Source organism: Dipteris shenzhenensis, chromosome 9, assembly GCF_047967505.1.
Source record: "Dipteris shenzhenensis isolate YYH24624 ecotype China chromosome 9, Dip_SZ_1.0, whole genome shotgun sequence".
Classification (NCBI taxonomy): domain Eukaryota; kingdom Viridiplantae; phylum Streptophyta; class Polypodiopsida; order Gleicheniales; family Dipteridaceae; genus Dipteris; species Dipteris shenzhenensis.
Window position 1 is genome coordinate 24,759,488 of NC_141604.1, and position 23,729 is coordinate 24,783,216.

The following is a 23,729-nucleotide window of genomic DNA, read 5'->3' on the forward strand; positions in this document are numbered from 1 at the left end:
ACAGCAATCTCGCTTGAGGTGTGGCCTCCACTGGTCCCTATACCATCTACATAGCCATGGTGGCCATGCCACTTACAAGCCCACTTGCTACCCCCCTTTTTTGACCCTACACCCATCACTATAGCTAGTAGCACCAACCATGGTACACATAAGCCTGACAAAGTAGAGCAAAGCCAGTGGTTAGGTAGACGCCCCATTGTTGGAGGTGTTGCTATGAATTTGGTTAATTATTCTTATGGAGGAGGCGACTTAAGTATCTAGCTCCATGCCAATGTATGCACAAAAAGAAAAACAAGAGGGGTAGGAAACATGTTCTTACCTGGAGAGTACGTACTTCAAGCATGACCACGAATGATCCCACTTAGGGTTTTGGGATTTTTCCCTTCAAGAGAGAGGAAACATATCATTTTAAAAAAACAGTTAGTGAAAGGAGGAGTTTCGAGAAGCAACACACCAAAGGAATGGAGAGGAGACAAGGAGAATCCTACAAACAAAAGAAAAGCATGAAAACAAGAGGTAGAGCTTTCCTACTCCTCTCTTTGATGCTTTTTTTTCCATACATTGTTCTTTCCTTTCATAGTTTTGAGGGAAAGAAAGGAAAGGAGGAGAGAAACATAAGAGAAAGGGAGGGAAACTAAAGGAGAGGGAGAAGAAAACATAAAGGAAAGACAAAGATACAAAAAGAACTTGAAATTTATAGAAGGAGATGAGAGAAAGTCTTACCTTGAGGTGGAGAGGGAGATCGTGCAAGTCTTGGAGGTGGAGAGGGAGAATATAGGAGAGGATGGAGAGGTGGGAGGGAAAAGGAGGGAGGAGTGATGAGGCAAGGATGAAGGGTGATCATGAGCTAAAATCTAGGAGGAAGCCTAGAGGATGCAACAAAGAAAAACGTGAATGGCGTCACGGGAAGGGGCGAGCATGGGTTTTTGTCTCCGGTACCGTCGGTATGACCGATGATATCAACAAACAAGGATTTTAGGGGAAGTTTGGGGGCTCTTGGGTTTTAGGGTTTAGGGGGGCTTGGCGGGGGGGGGGGGTTGGGGTTTTTGGAAGGATTTAGGGGGTTTGAGGGGAGTTTGGGGGGATTTAAGGGGATTTAGGGGGTCTTGGGGGCTTGAGGGGGTTAAGGGGCTTTAGGGTTTGGGGGAGTTTAGGTGATTTGGATGGGTTTATCGGGTTTGGGGGGGTTTAAGAGTGTTTGAGGGGATTTAGGGGGATTTAAGGGGGTGTGGAGGGTGTTAGATATCAATGATCCACTCTCATGTAACTACGCGAGAACCAGTGTGAACTCTTAAGCCCCCCATATGAGGAGAAGGCATTTGAGTAGCTCGGTTATCCGGTAGGTCCTAGTTTGGACACCAGATGGGGGCCATGTGTGGCCTGATGGCTGCATGGCTTCAGATAGAGTTGGCACACTGCCAACTAGGCTACATGCAAGTGCGGGGAGGCATCCCATGACTGACTGCACTGAGGGTAGATGAAGCATTTCTCGAGGCAGCCCACTCTCAAGCTACGGGGCCCGTTTGGAGCCCCAGATGGATCCCGGATGGTGGATCTGGGCCGAACGGCAACCATAGGTTAGTTGCTCTATTCTATGCCACAGTTCTAACATGTGGTCGGTGGCCTATTTCGAGACCAACATCCAGTTGGCCGTTTTGGGTCGATTGGGTCGGTGGTCACCTAATTGGGTCTAACTGACTACGCCTGGTGGCTATATAAGAGCAAGCCCGTGAAGCCCATTATCATCACTGGCTACACCAACCCTGATTCCTTAGCATCTAGCCTCCGTCCTCTACTGTTTCCAGCATGCCATCAAAGCTTCTCACATAGGAGCGCACGGCTGGGAGGTAGCGCCATCTATTGTATCAATTTTATAGTAATCAAATTTTTGATTCTCCATACTATCTGCTTTTCTCTCTTGCATATGAGATCCTATTATCTGTTGAGCATAGACGTATTGTTTTCTTATAGAGGGTTGTTGGGGGTTTTGGGTTTTGGGTTTTGGAGGGGGGATTTTGTTGTTTGACTTGACTTTGTGGGATGTTTTCAGCTAGATAGGATGAGTAGTGACAGCTCATCGAATAGGGGGGCAACCCTCGGGAGTGTGGAGTGGCTTCGTGAGAGATTTCCTCGCCCTTGCATGCATTGTAGGTGAGAGGTTTGTCATCAGTGCCGTATTATCATGTGCCACTTGCAAATGTATGGAGAGGCACCACCAGAAGAGGATATTCGTCGTCATGCTAGTGCATCATTGGTAAACCAATGGTATTTGTGTAATTTATGAATATTTATATTCTGTGTGTATTGCACACACTAACCTTGCATCATTATATATGATGAGGAGAGTAGCGAGGGAGCACATGCACCACCACCAAACTTTGAGCCAGATGATGATCCTCAGGCCTGGGGGGGTGGGGGGGCACTAAGAAATGTGTAAGATAGCACATGCGATCAACAACAGAGGTGTTTTTTTGGAGTTATAGAAAATGTACATAAGGGGGATTTTGATTCAAAAAGTAAAAAAGTTCAAATGTAAGGGATCTTTAATCATGTCAAAATTTACATAAGGGGTGTATATAGGTTATAAAAATCCATAGGTAGGGGTTTTTTTTTAATACCCCTTAATCATACATGCTATATTGGGATTCTACATAGTGCCCCCCACCCAAGTCCTCAAGATGATCCTCTATAGTAGGACAAGGGTATGGCAGACATGATGGATTCTATTTTTCGAGGCACGATGGAAGATGGGGTGAGATATCAGAGCATGAGACCGTGATGCATGATTTGGCATCAATATGCTTGTATGATGGTACAAGGATGACAAAACTACAAGCTCGCCTCGGATCTTGAATTTGCATGCAAAGTATGGCTGGTCAGACACAAGTGTCTCAGCCCTGTTGAGGTGAGTGCAAATCATTTTTGGATCCTAATTTGTTTAAAGTTCCTTGTTCTTAGTATCTACTTCCTAATGATTTTAATTAGTATCTCATTCTTAAGATTTCTTGGATATGCAAATTGCAAAAGGTTGCTCCTGAAGATGTTTCCTGCCCCAAATACCATGCCCAATTCCAAAGATGAAGAGAAGAAAATGGTTGGGATGGATTACGACACCATTCGCACTTGCTCTAATGATTGTGTCATCACGAGTATGCAGATTTGGTTAATTGTTTGGAGTGTGGGGCATAGCGCTATAGACAAACTTGCTAGGTGAGAAGATCCCAGTGAAGATCTTGAGACATTTTCCCTTCATCCCCAGAATACAACACATGTTGAGATGCAAATAGCTGATGACATGGCATGCTACACATCGGTCCATCGTTTACACTTTGAGGATCCCTGTAGATTGTGCTACTTGGAATCACATTGACAACATGTGGCTAGAGTTTGAGTGGGAGCCACACAATTTACATCTCGGGCTCGCAATGGATGGCATGAATCCTTTTGGGTTACGCTCAATATCTTGGTCAACATGGCCCATAGTCGCTAAACTATAATATCTTGCCATGGATAGCAATAAACAAGGGACATCTCATGCTTTCCCTACTTGTTCTAGAGAAGTACAAGGCCAAGAATATGGACATGTACATGGCACCCTTGATCGAGAAGCTGCAAATCCTATGGAGGGGTGTATGTGTCTATGACATTTCCATAGCTTTGAGGTGGGTCGCAGACATTTCCATTAGGGGAATTTTGATGTAGACCATGCATAACTATTTAGGATATGGGGAGTGCATAGGTATGTGCTTCTGCATGCCTATTTATTCATTTATCCTTTGTGGTGTGATCTATGCATGTCTAATGACCTATGTGTGCATGCATATATGTAGAACTTACAACACGAGGGTACCACGCTTGTCCTATTTATGGTACTTGTTTGAATGTAGGACAATCCAAACATATGAGGAATACAGTTTATGAAATTCATGCTCAATTCCTTCCTCGATCATCTTGGACGTGAAGGTTAACTTGATCCACCATCAGCCGGTAGGAAGGAAAGCCTACTGGATTCAGGATTGGAGAGCTAACAGTGAGGATCCTCCTCTTGGTATGGAATGGCTTTCAATCTTTTATGAGCTTCCATATTGGGGTGAGTTACAAATCAATCATCTCTTGGATGCCATGCATATCTTCAAGAATGTGTCTCGAATGTGTGGGATTCTATTTGGGCATACTTGGTTGGTGACAAAGACACAAGGGGAGTGCATGAAGACTTGCACGAGATGGTTAGGATGCCTCACTTGTGTCTCCAAGAGCATGCACATAGAACCCAAGAGTGTGGTTCTACAACCCAAGAGGGTGGTTCAAGAATCCAAGAGCATCCTCCTAGAATTTTTCTCCTGAAGGCACCATGGATCCTTTCCAAGAGGGAGGAGGCAAGGGTCAAGGTGGACATTGAATCTTTTCAGACACCCATGGGACACATGCGTTGCTTAAGGGGAGCGTTTATAATGGACAAAAATGTTAGTGGCCTAGAGTCCCATGTTTGGCACAAGGTCTTGTAGGTATTCTACATGTTAGCTTGAATGCTTAGTAGAACTAAGATTTTGATGCTTTTGTGTAACGTATATGATTTGTTAGAGTTAGCTCAAATGTCCACCTCTCATGTAACCCACCAATATTCTGTGTACCCAATGTTGTAAGGCCCCCATATGAGGAGAAGCCATGATGGGTATCGGATATTGGGAGGGATCCCCAGTTTAGACACTGGAAGGGGTCTTAGAGTAGACCAGATGGTTATGAGACGGCTTAGGAGCCAAGAGTAGATACCCGTCTGCAAAAAGGGGGGGTTCGGGGGGGCGATAGCCCCCCCGATAGCAGGGGGTCCGGGGGGCGCAGGCCCCCGGTGGGGGTCTGGGGGCAAAGCCCCCAGCGGCAGGGTCCTTCATCTACCCGCCGGCATGTTTTCTGAAGGGTCGGTGGTCTTCCAGGCCGACTGTCTATTAGGCCGACTGCCTATTACAGGGCCGACCGTCAACCACTTACACTATATAAGTGGCCACCCCCTATCATCAGATTACCAGTTCTTCACGCTCATAGTCCTCCGTCCAGCATCTGTCTAGATCACCATCGAAGCTCTGTCTGTAGAGCGCACGGGTGGACAGCCAACCATCAGTTGTATCAGCAGTTTGGTATATCAGAATTTTTGTATTCTCTCTAGCTTTCCATCGTATACTTGCGTTTTGTTGTTATCTTCCGCTGCGTACTATTTTCTTACATGATTGTCATACATTTTTATAACTCCTTTGTTTCTTGGGTAGTTTATCCTCTCAATTACAATGAGAGGATGCTTACCAAAAAATGTTAGAAAACCTATCTACAAAATCAGTGGCATTGTCAAATGTGCTTCTTATCATATCACCTTGATTATATTTTATACAATTTTAAATGATCGGTAGAAAATATTGAATCTTATGTGTGGACATGGAATAGGTGGATATCGCAAAAAGAGATCTCTATATCAAGCATTAAGAGGGATAATGTGGACTCCATTGAAGCTGTGTGCTTGTTTGAGAAGAACTTTCCCTCAAGCATTATGATGACTCAGGTGCACGTGCTTGTATAGGTAGTTAAGGAGGTCACCATTGCAGGAACCGTTCATAGTTGTTGGATTTTTTTCCTTGATTCATGAAAACTTTGAATGGATTTGTAAGGCAAAGAGCAAGACCTAACAACATGGTAGAGGGATGGATTACGCAAGAGTCATTAGTATACATCACAAAGTTTCTTGTATCCATGGATCCCAATAGGGCCACATGGTTGGAACATCAAGGACAATGAACGTGTCGTTTGCTAAGGTTCCCCAAGGTAAAGAGATTGAAAGAAAGATGAGCGAAGAGAAAAGGGAGAAATTCAACAAGTTTTGTATCCTCAATAGTCCCGAGATGAAAAAATGCATGGAGACATATGAAGAGGCTAAAGCAGAAAGAATAAATAAGAGGACCAGACGTAGATTCACGTACAGGAAAAGGGTACGATATCCACTAGACCTTGCTCTTCTCCCCTGACACATGTCACGTGATTGGCTACAAGAATCTCTTCATAAATTTGGAGATGTTGGAGAGAACATAATAGATCGAAAGTGAGTACTTGTAGTCGGATGTATGCCACATGTAAGTTTCTTACCTTTCTACTTAATTTGGGTATTTATGGTCACAATCGCTACAAAATTCATCCTCATCATATTAATCATGTTCTTTTATAATACAAAAAGGTACAGTACATTATGGTCACATGGATGACATTTTTACGTGGAATGCATTGATTCAAGCACAAGATAGCCAAGCAAGTGCTCCTGACACACACACACACACACTTAAGCATACATTAACATAATTGATGGCATTTAATTTTCATCTTCAACGTAGGTGGTCTTTCATTTGGATCGTTTGGATCAAAGATGGTGGTATGCAGTCCAAGTTGCTCCTCAAAGAAAACAAATTTTTGAAGATAGGGATGTGGATATGGAGATGCCACCAATAGATCCAACTAATGATGTCATGGGATCTAGGGAAGAGGATGAAGATGACAATATGGGACAATAATGAAACTATAATGGAGGAAGATGGAGATCATGAAATTGGAGAAGAAGAGGGAGAATTAGAGGGTGAACTAAAGGATAAAGTCTTAGGTAGACATACAATAGAGGATGATATGATATAGGTGATCAATTGTATGTCAACTTAGAGATAGACTTATTTGGCGTGCAAGACTTGTCTCAAGACAAATCCATTGATGTAAATGCTACTGATTGATTGTTTTGACATCAACAAGGTTTCCTCTCTTTGGCCCTCTCATTTTTATAGTGGCATTTAGTACATTTGTATGTTAAGTTTACCATCAATATATGAATGTTTTGATCTCAATTTTGGTGTACATACTCTTATATTTTTCATCTTTCAAATGATCAAACTTGTGGTCAAAATTTATTTTGGGTCCCCTTGGAAATGACGCTTTGTAAAAACATCGATCTAGAAAATTTAAACTAGAGTCGGTATCGGTGATATGGTATTAGAGTCAATGCAAGTGTCGGAAGGCATCGGTATATACTGAAGCCTATACCAACATGCATGATGATGCATATACCAACTAGCATACCATCGTTGAGACTAACACCTAACCCGCCCACCTACCATATCAATGATTTTCACACTTGCACCTGCGAAGCATCAATAGATAGCATCGAAAAGAGGCACATGCCTTGTAGTGTGCATACTTGAGCTTCAAAAGGTCTTCAATACTATGCTACAATTGTGCATATACATTTGAAGGGAAGTTTAATAACTTCTTCTCATTTGTTCGTAAAGGCAAACTCTATGAAAAAATGTACTCTAAACTTATGAATCTAGTGTAGGGCCTTAAAACTTTAATATTTGCTGAAATTTCAAGCTTAGTTCACCCATAAACAGATGCACTAGAAAAAATTAAATTAACACATATGCAATGCTCTTTGAATAAGTTCCACATTATTTACCATTTTTCATTGGTTCTATTTGAGGCCCATAATCATGTCAAAGGTGGTTCCATTAATTCTTAATCCACAACATCAAACCTGCTAGCATTTTCTTCCTTCATCCATTTTCTCGGGGGGGTCACTTAGTGTAATATGTTTATATCACATAGGTTCAAGGAATCTTTTCTTAATCCCTATGTAACCTATTTTTAGCATCATCTCCTCCCCCTCTAGAAATTTTCTCAAATATTATAAATCCCATAATGTAAATATATTTTTTCTCTTTTAGAGGAGTTTTTAAAGTCCTTTTCTGAGAGATACATTACTACTTTTAGAGTCATTTTGGAGCCAATATGAAATATTTAGAATGTAAGATATCTGCACAGTGTGCATTATTTAGAATGTAAGATATCTACACAGTGTGCATTATTTGAATCTATGCACGTGAAAGAGAGGTACCACTTGCAATAATGGGCAATACTCGGGCAATATGAAGGTTTGATCTCTGGTGGTAGTGCCAAAAGACTAAGAGAAACAAAGAGTATACAAGACAAATTTTGTATACCAAAAGTAAGGGAAACAATAGCAAACAAGATAAAGCATGTGTGCCATGCACACCAAGTTTCAAGACTAACGAAGTGAATGAAGTAGCTTGAAATATGCAAAGAGAGTCGTGCAAGACAAAATAAACAACATTTATAGAAATTCTTCATCAAATATTGGGAGCTTTTATAAATGATATATATCCTTCAAAATGTTTCAAAATCCATATGTACAGATATTCAAGCTAGATAGGTTTGGGATATCCAAGTTGACAAAATATTTGATGACAATATATATAGTAATTGTTTCTTGCTGAATGCAAACATCTAGGGCTTTTCTACGTCAAAGATTGAAACCTTTATGATATATCAAACTTACTAATTGCTTCCATGTCTTTGATGTTATAAGAATTGAAAAACATCGTGGTGCTTTGTCGCATTCATAGAAGGCCTTTCACTTTTTGCTTCGATGAAAACCCTCCCTAAGACATAGAGTACTCAAACCATAGAGGCTAAATTCATGCAAGACTTGGCTATACCCAACTCCAAAACATGATATTCAAACTCTTTTGCTACACCCATGCAAAAATTTATTGAAACCCATACTAAAACATTTTATTCATAGTTGCTTTGCCACATCAATGTAAAACCTTGTTTAATCCCATGCAGAAACCATGTATCCAAACCCACTTTGTGTTGAGGAAGTCATGGAAGTAACCATAAAACTATTGCAAATCATCCACTTATGTGATTGAAGATCCAGCAAAATGATAATTTTCAAAAAGGATAACCATTAAGATAAATCCAACTCAATACAAAATAATAAATGTAGCTTTTTCTCCTTAGATAGGACCACAAAGAAGAAGAGAAAAAAGAAGTACATATCAAATTCCCTTATTGACTAAATTTTAGTCATTCTCATGTAGAGTATAATTATTGCTATTACATTCATAGGTAATTCTGGATTACCTACTATGACTCACAATTATAATCTCCTAGATTAGTTTCTTGCATGTTACCTTTGAGATGCAATTCCCTCTAGACATGTTCTTCATTCTGTGTGAGCAAGCATATTCAGACTACCAGCACTATGTAGCCATTCCATCAAGTCTTAAGCATGTTCTTATCCATCCATGCTTCCACTATTAGTAAAGAATTGCATCTGAACCTATAAGATGTAAAGTGAACCTAAGGCTTGGACAAAATTCTCTAAAGTACTTAATTACTAAGACCACAAAATGGCATGAGAGCTGCATATCTAAAAAGTCTTCCTTAGTTATTATTCAATCTATAGTGGGTATGGTGAACAATCCAGGATCTCCAAAATTGAAATAAAAAGGAAACTTTTTTTGCAAGATGGACTTGACCCACAAGGCTCAAGTGTGGAGACAAGAAGATGTCAATATAATCCTAGGATACAGAGGACAAGGCCAATATCGAGCAACCATAGCAAACATCAGCCCAAGTAGCACTAGTAGCCTGAGAAACAAACTGGCAGAGTAATTATGGGTGCTCTAACTAGCACCATCACTCTCCCTATGCGTCCCACTACTTTAGAGGTTCTATCCCTTCTTGAGCCATTCTCTCTTAGTCATATTCTGATGCAAGACAATCATCAGGATCAGAATGCCACCGAATCACACTGGCAAGTCTTAAGAGAGAATATGTACATGCCACCCAAGCTCTGGACTACTTGTCCAACCATTGGCTAACTCCCCAAGTCTTAGATCATATTCTATTTCTTCAAATGCAATATCAAGAGGAGCTACCTCAATTATTTGAAGAGAATATAGTTGGGTTAAGGTAGGAACAAGATGACCTTACCACTGAGTGCAATAGTTTATAGGAGTATCTTGGCGACAGAAAGGTAGTATATTATGGACCGGTGAAAAGTTATTCCCTACTGAGCCAAAGCCACACACACCGAGACACAAAATGTAACACAAAAATCTTAAGTGCAAAGTGGATAGGTTATGCACTCTCAAGGCCACGTCCCAAGTTTAGATAATCAACCTCATAGCAATCAACCTACAGTGGAATGAGAAGCTAAATCCCATCCCCCTTTGCAGCTTTCCTCCCCCACCCCTCTCCGCTCGTCACCCCCTATGCCTCCTCTCCTCTCCTCCTCTCGAAGACCCTCCCATCCCCCCTCACTACTCCTCCCCACTCCTCTCCTCTCAAAGACCCTCCCCTCCCCACTCCTCTCCCCTCCCCCCATGTTGCTCCTCCCCCCTCCCTCCTTTCCTTTCTTGTCCCCCTCCGGTGACCTTCCCCTCCCCCACACACTCACTTTCGGTGACCCTCCCCTCCCCCCTCACTGCTCCTCCCCCCCTACCATGCCTCTCCTGCTCTTAGTGACCCTCACCTCCCCCCTGATTGCTCCTCTCCCCCTGCCATGGGACTCTCCCTACCCCCCTCACCACTCCTCTCCCCTCCCTATCTCAACAACCCTCCCCTCTCCCTCTCCTCTCCTCTCTGCCTCCCCCCCTCCCCCTTCCCTCCGCCAAACTCTCTAACTCTCTCTCTCTCTCTCTCTCTTTGGGGGTGGCATGGGAAGGGACCTCGAAGGGACCCCCCCAATCTGTTTTATGTGTAATAAATTTCCCTATCAAGAAGGAGAGTACATTATCTTACAAAGATTGAGCTTAGAAAGGCAACCCTTTCTTCTAAAAGGAAAGCAAGAGATTTATCTATGAAACTATGGTGGGAAAAGTCTCAAGTTTCCATTCTTTTAGTGAAAGTCCAAATTGTACGAGAAGATCGAATAGAGTATCTCAATCAAAAGGATGTAAAAATGTTTTGCAACAACATAACTGAATCCCATAGGTTTGAAAAGTTTGGTGTTAAAGCTACCTTATGGGACTTTCTAGAAGATGTTGCTACAAACATAAGAAAAGATAAGAAGATAGCATAGAGTCTCTCAATCAAAAGGATATAAAAATGTTTTGCAACAACATAATTGAATCCCATAGGTTTGAAAAGTTTGGTGGTAAGGCTACCTTATGGGACTTTCTAGAAGATGTTGCTACAAACTTAATCAGGTCAACTGCTTGGCAAAGATATAGTGAGAATACAAAGGCAATATTTGAGGCTGCACGAATGTGGGGAGGCCCAAGGCTACATGACTTATTGAGTTCCAACATAAGTGGACCTTCTTTATCAATAAAAAGGGTAGGGCAAAGACTTGCCACTCAATTTGTACCAAGTATACATGGGTATATTTTTTATGCAATTGCTGAAATTTATCAAAACTTATATCTTTGCCATGCAATTACTACATGGCAAAGATATAGTGAGAATACAAAGGCAATATTTGAGGTTGCAAGAATATGGGGAGGCCCAAGGCTACATGAATTCTTGAGTTCCAACTTAAGTGGACCTTCTTTATCAAATAAAAAAGTGAGGGCAAAGACTTGCCAATCAGTTTGTACCAAGTATACATCGGTATATTTTTAATGCAATTGCTAAAATTTATCAAAAGGACAAAGAAAGGATGGGATTGTGTCAAGTATTCCATTCAAAATTCATAATCTAAATGCTCTCTAAACGTTTTTTTTAAATGCAAGAGAATTGGAAAGGAGCTTGCAAACTCATGGTGTTATTTCTTGTAGGTGGAATCCAAAGGATGACACACTTGTTGGTTGCGATAAATATAAATTATATGGGCGTGAGTTTGTGACTACATGCATGATCAAAGTGGGAGAAGGACAAAAAGGATATGAGTAGATTGATAATGCATTTGAGAATTGTGTCATTGGTGGGCATGCAAGAGTTTTCCCTGCTAACCCATTGCATGATTCCCTCCCACGCTTGGTTGTTGCACTTCATTGCACTTGCAACCGATTGCACTTCATTGCACTTGCAGAGACGATTGGATGCAAGTATTGTTTGCAAGCAATGGAATGCCATTGGTAGCTTATGGAATGAGAAGCTAAATCCCATGCTTGGTCTAATTATTGGGCATGCATTTGATGGAGGTATTCATTGAACAATAGATTTAGGAACAAATGGGATGGAAGATGAGAGGGGGGCAAGGCGGCGGGCAAGGGGTGAGGGCGGGGGGTGAGAGGAGAGGGGGTGAGGGCGGGAGGTGAGAGGAGAGGGGGGCGGGGCGATGGACGGCGCCGTACTCTCACCAAAAGTTTTAGAAAATGAAGTTTATGAGCTACATGATTAATAATTGTTACAAAATGGACAAAAGTCAATCAATGTTCTCGAAAAGCCTAAGTGCTAGTTGGATATGGGTAATGTTTGGATCACCTTAAATCGTGGCATTATTGTCTATGATGGTTTTGCATCGATAAAGAATATTCTAAGGGAGGGAGATATTACGCAAGATGAGTGCCAAAATTTGGCTAGATCTTGACAAAGGATATGTATTAGACAAGTGCAATGGTGTTTGGGAGAACCAGGAAACAATGGAATGCATAGAAAAGAGAGGAGCATGTTGGGAACACAAGCTTATCCTTTATGTTGCCAGAGAATATGTCCCTATTCTCAATTTCTCTTGGGAGGTGCCTTCACCGTTGTTCCCCTCTGAAGTCTTCTGATCACTGTTTCCCTCATTCTCTTGGTCACTGCAGGCCACCATGCTCCTCAAAACGTTGCTTGTCCCAATACTTCTCAATGTCCTTTTCTCCAAATGTGCCAACTCTTTTAGGCATAGGAATTTTGTTTAGCCACTGCACTTGACTAGACATGAGCTTGTGTATTCTAGCATACAAAGGTGAGGTTTGGGCTTGCAGTAATTTGCCCTTTTCTAACAGCCTTCAACTGTGCTACTGTTGTTGTGACTCAATAGCCTTTTTGAAGATAGAAAACCAATCCACTGCAAGGTCATCTGCTAAAGCCATAACTAGCCAAGACACATACTATTGTGGCACATACTCCACACTTTTCTTCAGGCCAATGAACTCTGACAAAAATCTACATACCACTTGGAGACCCTCATCAAATGTCATTGATTAAATGTCCTTGTGAGCTCGAGTAGCTGCCTTCATTGAAATAAGTATTGCAATGCTCAATTGATGCTAATTGACCTTGAGCTGCTGGTGCCTTCATCTGAAAAACCTCCTCGAACAATTCATAACTTACATGAACATGGACATCCTCAACAATCACATTGTGATACTCAATGTCGTATAAGTTGAGGATTTCTTAATCATGAAGTACCTCTGCACTTTTAAGACAAGGTCATCCCAAAGAAGCGGATAAGCATGTTGCTACGTGGAAATCACAAAAAACTAACTGTATAATAAATACCACCTACATAAATAACATCTTGTAGCATACCTTTTGGGTCAACTGGCTATTCATCTACCATGCATACTCGGAAGGGAGATGGTTTGAAGGACTTGAATTTCAACCTCTTAGAAATTTCTTCAAAAATAATGTTTACTCTAGAACCATCAACTACTATCACACTTGGTATGGTTAGCCTTTTTACTTTGATGGTGATCGTCGCTGGTACTTCTTCATCAACCACTAGAATGTCAATGACAAGTAGAGTGACTAAAGAGTCTACCTATTTTGGTTGATCGAATGATTCTTTAATTTGTTGAGCAAATAAATCATGACAATATGGAGCTATCCGCATCAACTCAGCAAATGTCAAAATGATTTGCATATTCTTGAATATTTCCCATACTCAAGCAAGCTCTGTGCTAGAATCTAATGAAGTGCTTAGTTCATGTGCACTTGCCTTAGATTTTGAAGACTCATCTTGATCCATAATAGATTATTGAGACTGCTCATCTTGCATCTCCTACCGATGGTGCTTTACCCTTCAAAGCCCTGGCAATTTTAGTAGCAATTCTTTTTGTTCCTTCCAATCGATATCTTTGTCTAAAGAACCCATATCTATGGAAGTTTGGAAGTTGCAGTTGAACCTTTGGACCGAGTAACCACTTGGGCGTCAACTACATCTGGTAGCTGATCTACAACTACCAGAAGTAGCTGAACATATCAGTTTTGAGGAATTTCAAATGTTCAACCCAAATTAGACAATTAAAGTGGACCTAGTTTTGTCTATATTATAAGCATTTGATCTTAGATGGATCAGTGTTCTCCTTGCCATTCTTATTCTTATCCTTCTACTCGAGATGTGGTCATTTGCCACTGCAAGGCGGAGTATCAGTGGTCACTTGGTTTGCTAATACTTGGCAATTTTTTGCACTGAATCAATAGTCCAAGTCATCATGCCCAACTTGATACAGGTATTACAATACTTCATTTTACATTATTCCTCTAAGTGTCCAGTCCTAGAACACTTATTACATCTCTATTCATTGTTACCCAATTTTTCTCGAATTCCCAATCCCTTCAAGGCATTCTTCAGCTCATTCTTGATCTTATCTTTCTTTGTCGATGTTTCCTTAGTGTCATTGTTAGCATATTTCTTTTTGTCTTTCTTTCAATATTTCACTCTTTTCAAGAGCAACCGATTGCAACTCTTCATAAGTACCAAAGTTTAATGCCCAAAGGCGACTAGAAAAAGCATCGAGTATCCAATAGGAGCATAAAGCATGAGGAGAGAGACTCGGCCACACTACCCATGGAAGTTGATTACTATGCAAATTCAAAAGGAGTGAACATTGTCCTTGGGTTGAGGCATCCTAAAAGACTGGTAGATGATAGCCCATCATTGCAAGTGAAGTCTGAGCACACTTCCACAGAAATCTTGGATTTCAAACTATTGGCCATTTCCTCTTTAGAACATCAAAATGACCATGAGGACCACACGAAATAATGAAGAAAAATACTTAGACTTGCTTCCACGACTTGGTTTTCAGGAGGAGTATTCCTGAGTCGATGGAAGTCTTGCCACTTGGAAAAATGTATTAATCGCATCTTTATTATGCTCCTTTTCTTCCCCATTGACAATTGGCGGTTTCAAGTCCTTAAGGATTTTAGAGGTTTCTCTAAGTCAAGAGGTGGACCACCACTCAACTTGATTAGGAGGAATCGATGATTTTTTTGTAATAGTTACCGATTGAGAATCGACTAACTTAGTTATAGCTTCAGCTAGGGTTTTCAATGTATTACTAATAACTCCTAGCCGTGTTTGTATATTTTTCGTTTGAGTTTCAAGTTTAGTGAATTCCGTATACAGAATTTCATAATCACCGTAGTCTATGTCCTCCATTTCTACGTTATCCTCTTGAGTTTCAATTTGTACCTCCTCATGTGTTTCCTCTCCAACTATCGCTTTTCCTTTTCTAGCCCTTTTCTCGACCTATCTAACCATATCGTCCCTTTCTGAAGTTGTCATTTTAAAGATGTGTATTTTTCCAGAAATTATAAAGCAAAATGCTTTATGTCAAAGAGAAAAATATGATGCCCACTTCCCTGATATTTGTTCGAGGTTTTGGATATGTCTTTGAAATCGACGCGTCCTTTACTTCGTAAGCAATATTCACTTTCAATTCTGCTTTTGCGCTTTCTTCTATCTCGAACTCCTCGCTTTGAAATCTTGAACTCCTCTCTTTAATCTTCTTTGAAATTGGAGAGGTTTAGAGAAAAAGAGGATGATATTGTGACATGAAGTTGGGGGTAATAAACTTCACGCACCTCTTCACTTCTTGCTGCTTTCGAACTGAGTTTCGAACTGAGTGATAGAGACATTCATCACTGGGATAGGGACATTAAAAAGAAGCTTTTGTACCAAGAGACCACATCATACTATCCTCCCTTAGATGAGAATGAAGATGGTAACATCCCAAGTGATGTTGTACTCAAGCATAGGGAGAAGGAAAGGATCAGCGGAGGCCATAATCTCAGCAAGCCAGGCTATGCCAAAGAGAAGAGCGATACGTTGTTGAAACAAGATCTTGTGGCTCAACATGACATGAACTGATATATATATCAAGGAGTTTGAAGGGTTTGATTGGCTCAGATGGGTAGGTTCCGAGGAAACATTGCACCTCCTTCATAGACACCTTTACACTTAGCTCAAAACACTCTCCAAAATATTATAAGACATAGAGGCCTATAACTTTCAATAGAGACATGATATTGAATATTCAAACACAATCAAGATGTGCCTTGAAATGGGCTTTGCTGTGATATAAGTTCTGTAAGAAACAGAGAAGCGGTCGGAAAGATATGGGCAGTTTATTAGACGGGGTAACAACTGCCTAAAATGAAACAGTCACACGCAAAGAATCATAGATTTTTGGTTTGAGATCTAATATCATAATTGAAGATATAGGATGATGCTCCTTGAAGAGAGCTTTGTGCTGATATAAGTTTTGTCCAAATCGAACCACCGAGCAAAAAGTTATCAGAGCAAAATATTGACAGGGGGTCAATTGGTCATGAAAAACACCTACTCCTATTGGTGCCGACTTGGGAGAATACTACCTCCATGCTTAGACTTCATCAACGATACAAGTCCCATAGAGGTCACCTAAGAGGGAAAGAAGAGCTCTCTTTGTGGCTTGGGAAATAGATAAACCATGAGGAAGCCATTAAGTATGCCCAAATATACGATGATATGACTCTAAGAAGGAGGTTCCTCAGGCAAAATCCAAATGTGAATTCTTTGCAAAAGAAGTGAAATATTTGGGACATATAATATCCAAAGAAGGGGTTCATATGAACCCCGACAAAGTTAGGACCATATTGGAATGGCCACATCCTACAAATCTAGAAGAATTACAGATATTCTTAGGTTTGTCAAGATTCTATAGGAGATTCATCCAAGATTACGCTAGGATTGTTTTTCTGATGACGGACCCGCATAAGGGGAAGGGAAGCAGCTTCATATGAACCTCAAAAGGTAAGTTTTGAAAAATTAAAAGTAGCTATAGCAAAAGTTAGATCGTGCCCAACGGAATGACTCGGCATATGAGAAGGAACTATATGCTATAGTCTATGCTTTAAAAAAGTGGAGCCACTACTTATATGGTGCAAAATTTAAGATCATCTTTGACCGGGTAAATGTGCGAAGTTGTCTCCTCGGTATTGTGGACCATTCACAATACTTAAGAGGATTGGAGAACTTGCCATTGGTCTAGCATTTATGCCACTGGTAAATGTCATTGTATTAACTGTCTGATAACCTTGATAAGGGTTACCTGGTCACCGTGAATACATGTTTGATCAAGTGCCTTTAATGCATGATTAGATATCTAAAGCACGTGATTACATCAAGGTGTAATCATATCACACAAAACTTTGCAACATTTGGCAAAGTCATTCAATAACATCAGCCAAACCAAACATCAGTTTGGCAATAGGCTCACTCAATAGGTAAATGGCAAACCCATGTGAACTTCATTAGAAACTATTGACGATCTTAAAGTACCTTAAAGGTACAACAGAGCATCACCTTTCATATTTGAAAGATACAGGCCAGACACGACACCCTATGGGATTTTGTGATGCAGATTGGAGTGGAGGTAAAATTATTGGTCAATTATCATTGTGTAGTGTAGTCAAGCAAGATGCAAGACACAGCTGATTGGTCACAGCAACAAAAGTAGAGTATATTGCTTTACCCAAATGTGCATATGGCTGCGAAGGCTTCTCCGTGACTCGGTTCAGTCCAAGGGGAAGCTACTACCATCTTTTGTCATAACATGAGTGCAATTGCTTTTGCAAAGAATCCAGCAAGATCATGCGAAGGTCAAGAGCACACTGGTATCTCTTATCATCCCATTAGGCATGAAATTGAAGAGGATGGTAAATAGTGTAGCCATATATACATTTTCCACAGTTGCTCCTGACCCTCCAAATTGGTGTGAAGACAGTAGAGTCATCAAAACCGAAAGATAACGTAGTAGTGTCCACTGATTAGGGCATATAAGAAAGCCTTCTCCTCAATTTCTTTGCATCATCAGATACGTCCTGCGATACACAAAGCAAATCTGGGACACATCCTTCCATCTCCATCTTCAGGAAAACAGCTTCTAGCTTTGCATATAAATCTTTGTCCACCATATATGAGTGGAAAATTTTACCAACCTCAGTAAAAATCTGTCCTTATTTCTTCCATGCTTGTCTATTCACTCTCATTGCCTCCACCTTCTTCTCGTCCTCCTGCATGTAAGCATCTGCATAGATGTTAGACATCAACACATAAGCTGCAGGATCCTTTTCATCCAATTGTACTGCATGCTCAAATGCCTGTCTTCCAATCTCCACATTACCCCATTTCCGACAAGCACCCAATACAGTAAGCCACACCACAAGATCAGGTTGGAAAGGCATCTCCCCCACCATTGCTACTGCCTCATCTAATTGGCCTGCACGGCCAAGGAGATCAAGCATGCAAGTGTAGTGCTCAATAGTGGGAGTGATGCCATAGTCTTTGCTCATAGCTTCAAAGTACTTCTGGCCCTTATCCACTAGACCTGCATGACTGCATAGGGTAAGAACACTTACTAAAGTGACACCATTTGGCTTCATGCCTTCTCCTCTCATTCTCTCAAGCATGTTGAAAATTTCTTTACTTTCTCCTAGCTGGGAAAACCCTGCAATTACTGCAGTCCACGAAACTATATCTCGAACAGGCAACTCGTCAAACACTTCCCATGCTTTGGAAAGCAATCCACATTTTGCATACATGTCAACCAAGGCGCTGCCAACTACAGGATCTCTTTCCAATCTCTGTCTGACAATCTGAGCATGTATTTCTTGGCCCTTGTCTATCGCTCCTATGCTACCACATGCTTTCAAACTGCAAGAAAATGTGACAGCATTTGGAGAGATGCCCTCTAACAACATCTGATCGAAATGGGTCAGTGCTTCCTCAACAAACCCACCTTCAGCATACCCTGCAATCAATCCAGCCCAAGAGCCTATATCTCGCACTGGCAGCTTGTTAAACACTTCCCATGCTTTTGCAAGACAGCCACATTTCGCATACATCTCAACCAAGCTGTTGCCAACATAAAGATCTCTTTCCAATTCCTGTCTGGCAACCTCAGCATGTATTTCTTGGCCCTTTTCTGTGGTTCCGACGTTGCCAGTGGCTTTCAAGATGCAAACAAAAGTTACAGCATCTGGAGAGACACCCTTGAGTTGCATCTCTTCAAAACACTGCAGTGCTTCCTCACCACGGCTGTATTCAGCATAGCCTCCAATTAATATATTCCACGACACCACACCTGGAAGTGACAGCTTGTCAAACACTTCCCGTGCTTTTAAAAGAGAGCCACATTTGGCATACATGTCAACAATGGTGCTGCCAACAAAAGAATCTCCTTCCAATTTCAATCTGGCGATCTCAGAGTGTATTTCTTGGCCCCTGTCTATATTTCCTATGCTTCCACAAGCTTTCAAGCTGGAAACAAATGTAACAACATCCGGAGAGACACCCTCCTGTTGCATCTGTTTAAAACAGTTCAGTGCTTCCTCACCAAGCCCATGTTCAGCATATCCTGCAATTAGAGTGTTCCATGATACTACATCTGGAACTTGCAGCTTGTCAAAAACTTCCTGTGCATTTACAAGCCAGCCACATTTGGCATACATGTCAACCAAGGCGCTACCAACAATAGGATCTCTTTCAAATTCCTGTCTGATTATTTCGACATGTATTTTAACACCATTTTCTATGGCTCCTATGCTGCCACAAGCTTTCAGGCTGCAAATGAATGTCACGTCATTTGGAAGCAGGCCCTCCAGTTGCATTTGTTCAAAACAGTTCAGTGCTTCCTCACCAAGCCCACTTTCAGCATATCCTGCAATAAGTGCAGTCCATGAGACTACGGTACAAACTGGCAACTTGTCAAACACTTCCTGTGCTTTTGCAAGCGAGCCACATTTGGCATACATGTCGACCAAGCTGCTACCAACAAAAGGATGTACTTCCAGTTCCTGTCTGACAATTTCAGCATGTATTACTTGGCCCCTGTCTATGGCTCTTATTCGGCCACAAGCTTTCAAGCTACAAACAAATGTTACAGCATTTGGACAGACACCCTCCAGTTGCATCTGTCCAAAACAATTCAGTGCTTCTTCACCAAGCCCGTATTCAGCATATCCCGCAATTAGCACAGTCCATGAGACTACATTTCGAACCGGCAATTGGTCAAACACTTCCTGTGCTTTTGATAGGGAGCCACATTTGGCATACATGTCTACCAATGTGCTGCCAACAAAAAGATCTCTTTGCAAATCCTGTATAGCAATCTGTGAGTGTATTGCTCGGCCTCTTTCCAAATCCTTCAGCCTAGCACAACACTTCAGTAGTGCCACAAACGTATACTTATTAGGAGGTACAGAATCCTCTTGCATTTTCTGGTACAAGTTGAGGGCATGCTGTGATTCCCCACATTGATTATGACCCAAGAGGAGAGAAGTCCAAGAATGCACATTCCGATCAACCAACATGTTAAAAACCTGTTGAGCATTGCATATGCTTCCACATTCCACAAACATTGGGACAAGGTAGTTCCCGAGAGATCTATCAGCTTCCAGCCCACTTTTGCACATGTATGCATGCAATCGCTTGGCAAACGGTAGATTTTTCATTTTCCTGCACTCAGTCAAGATATATATCAAGTTATCAATCGAAGGAAGCTGGTGCATCCTTTCCAAAGAATCGAATGTAGCCTCTAAGCTCGGCATCTCCAAAGCCAATCGCCTTTCTGGTGCCTTAGATGCCTTCACCTGTATAAATCTGGCCTTGCAAATGCTGCAGCATTCCAATAGCTCCTTGAACACCAAGGCTCTGTCTTCAGAGTCTGACCCAGCCTGACCATCTGATGCTTTGGCCACGTGCATTCCCTTGCTTGCAGTCTCCGTTTGTTTGCAAGTGTCTGTCTTGGAACCTTTCGTTTCTATTGTAGACCTCATGACACCTTGGTAGCAATACTAGTACTTGAGCTACCTGCGATGACGACAATGAGAACCAATTGCCAGAGATAGAAATTTGTGGAAGGATTGTACTGAAGTACGTGAACGCGGAGTATAACCAGCCAAAGAATCGTCCACCACCCCTGTCCTTGATCTGGCATGACCGTAATCCGGCGAAGTTCCCTCCCAATATGTGCACATGGTGCACAATTTGAGTTCCGAGGGGTCTCTGAGGAACAAATCTCTTGTTTTTTAGGAATTCTAAGACAAGAAATCTCTTGTTTTCTGCAGGAGTGGACACAACCATGGCGAGAAGCTGGAGCAGAGCAGTGGAAATGTTCATCCTAGAGTGTTTACAAAATCTTTGTCCTACATGGACATTTTTCCTTGATGTAATATTTCAGCTTTGCCAGTTTTTTTCTGGATAGCTATCTTGTAATATAAACCATTGAGAGTTTTCACTATTTTAAAAAATATGTGTGTGTGTGTGTGCACTCGTGTGCGTGCTTCAATTATAAACAAATATGGATTTCACCCCAAAAAATGTGTGTGTGTTTGCGGAGAAGCTAACCCGTGATAATCTCACTATCATATAATCAGTCATAGTTTTCACCCCCCAAAAAAACAAGGTGGAATTTTCCAAGAGGCCTGCTGTACAATGTTTTTTGTTTGGCGTGATTGTGTGGAGTGTTCTTGTGTTTATTTTGGCGAGGTTTGTCATTATTAAGGAATGGTCGGACCAGTATATGACAGATGATGATGTGTTGGGTGTTTGTTTTGTTGCGTTGGTCTAGATGTGGTCAATTGTGAGCCGTAGATTGTTGTTGGAATTGTCATTAGTTGTTGCATGTTGTGGTGGTCCATGAAATCTTGTAGTCGGCTTGTGGTCCTCAATTATGTTCTGAAATGTATGTTGAAGTCTCCCACTATGTACGTGCTTATTTCTTTGGGGATGTGCTACAGGATGTTTTGGAGTGTCTGGAGTAGGATTGAAGTTGATGTTTTTGGGGACTTGTAGATGTTCAAGATGGCGATGTCATGGTCCTGTCTGGTGTGAAACATTGCTAGCAAGCACTCACAACCCTCCGTCATGAGTTTCTCGACTCTTTGTAGTTTAATTGTGGGCTTGTAGTATGTTGCAAGGCCGAGCCCATTGTCTATCGTTATTGATGAGAATCGTGGTATTTTAAATGGGTTTGCCGCGTTATGCCTTGTTTCCTGCAGGCAAAGTATTGTTGCATCCATCATTTTTTCGCAGCATAGGATATCGTCTGCGTGCAAGACGGTTGATCTTGTGTTGAGCGACTGTAATGTCCCATTACTAGAAGTTTGCTTATTGAAGTCTTCGCACTCGAATGTCCATGCGCGTTCTTTGTGAAGTCTTTCGATCTCTTGCTACACTGTTGGGTCCATAGCTTTGTGGAGTCACAAACCCTGGAGAGTGCAATGTAGTAGACGAGTCCGTGTGTTTTGATTCCTGTTGGGTCGAATGCAAGATTGTCCATTGTGAGCCCTTGTGATCGATGTATTGTTTGAGCAGTTGCTGGTTGTATTGGGAACTGAGTGCGTGTGACTGTGTTCAAGTGGTTTTTGCATATCTGAAACTTGCGTGTAACCCGTACTATTTAGGTGTCCAGGATCGTGGCAGACTAGGTGTAAAAAAATTTTTATTGTCAAAACGTGTCTTCGCCCCTGTTTGTGGGTTTGGGAATTCTATCTAGAGGACTGATTGTTGTTGGTCATGGTCGTCACCCTTGAATGTTCCGTCCACACCGTTGACAATCCCATCAGTAACATCTAGGTTCCCTGAGCAAATCTCCACTATCATTCCTGATTTCAAGTGAAGCTCACTATGAAGGCCAGTTGTGACCCTAGTGTCTGATGGTATTTTTATACCCTTTGGAGCATGTCTTGTGTCTAGTGTAAATCACCTTGTAGATCAGTGGCTTTGTGTCGAGCGTCTCAAACACATACTCGTTGTGTTTATCCTTTGCCGCATTTGTGTAGAATAGGTGTGGTACTTTGTGTTTATGTGGTGGGTCACGCAAGTTGTTTTTGTTTAGCATTTCTAGATTAGTCTCTGTCTGCGTCCCAGTCCTTATCTTGTTGAGGAGTCATAGGAAATCTTCGTTTGTTTGTCGCATGGGTGTGCGTAGTTCGTAGTACAGCACGTGTGTTCTCTAGAATGAACCTAGCAGTGTCGTGCTTGTGCTTCTTTCTAGGAAGACCCATGAGTCCTTTGTTGGGCTTGCATGGTGCAGGTCCCCACAAAGCAACACATCCATGCCCCCAAAAGGCATGTCATGGTTATGCTTGATTTCATGCATGCACATGTTTGCGGCCACGAACGTGTTTATGCCGACCAATGATATCTCGTCAATTACGAGCAGCTGTACGTTTTTATATTACTCAAACAGTGTTTGTAGTGTCTCTGTCAATAAGGCGATGTAGGATGACGTTAGCAAAGGAAGGTGCAATGCTGCATGCATGGTCACACTGTGGATTGCATGTGCAGCTCTCCTTGTGTATGCCAAGAGCAAAACCCTTGGTAGGTCTACATTAGATGTTTGTTTGTCAGAGTAGAATCGAGTGAGGACTTGTACTAGTACCAGTAGACTGTGAATGTTTTGCCTGTTTTGGCATCCCCGAACAAGAAAAGATGAAATGCATGGTTCTTGTGAAATGTTTTCTTTAACATAATGTCATCAAGAATTACTCGTTGTTGTTTGTTCATGGCTCATACAATGGAATGGAATGTGTTTTTTGCATAATTGCAGGGCCATTGTGTTGATTTGGCCGTTTCGTGTTTGGTGTTTTGCGGAGGTTCACCTCATTAGCAAGGTCAAACATGTCATCTTTGTTGTGTGCTGTGCTCATGCTGGTTGAGTATGTTCACCCGCTCGAGGTGGTGGACGAAGTTGCTGTGCGAC

General features: G+C 41.6%; 1 protein-coding gene across 1 annotated transcript; it reads right to left on the reverse strand.

The window, feature by feature from the left end:
- Positions 1-17,391: 17,391 nt before the first annotated feature.
- On the reverse strand, positions 17,392-21,164 carry LOC147898410 (pentatricopeptide repeat-containing protein At3g53360, mitochondrial-like). The gene is made up of 2 exons (XM_087379457.1): positions 18,450-21,164; positions 17,392-18,350 (listed from the first exon to the last, which is right to left on the reverse strand). The coding sequence occupies exons 1-2, from the start codon at positions 20,797-20,799 to the stop codon at positions 17,980-17,982; spliced, it is 2,721 nt and encodes a 906-aa protein (XP_087235583.1). The 5' UTR covers positions 20,800-21,164; the 3' UTR covers positions 17,392-17,979.
- Positions 21,165-23,729: the final 2,565 nt, after the last annotated feature.

What these genes read in the sequence shown, in the direction of transcription:
- LOC147898410 (XM_087379457.1), bottom strand. Translation starts at nt 20,799, where the DNA reads ATGAGGTCTACAATAGAAACGAAAGGTTCCAAGACAGACACTTGCAAA. An exon ending in GTTTTCCCAGCTAGGAGAAA is followed by an intron (nt 18,351 to 18,449) that starts GTAAAGAAATTT and finishes GCAGTCATGCAG; the next exon opens with GTCTAGTGGATAAGGGCCAG.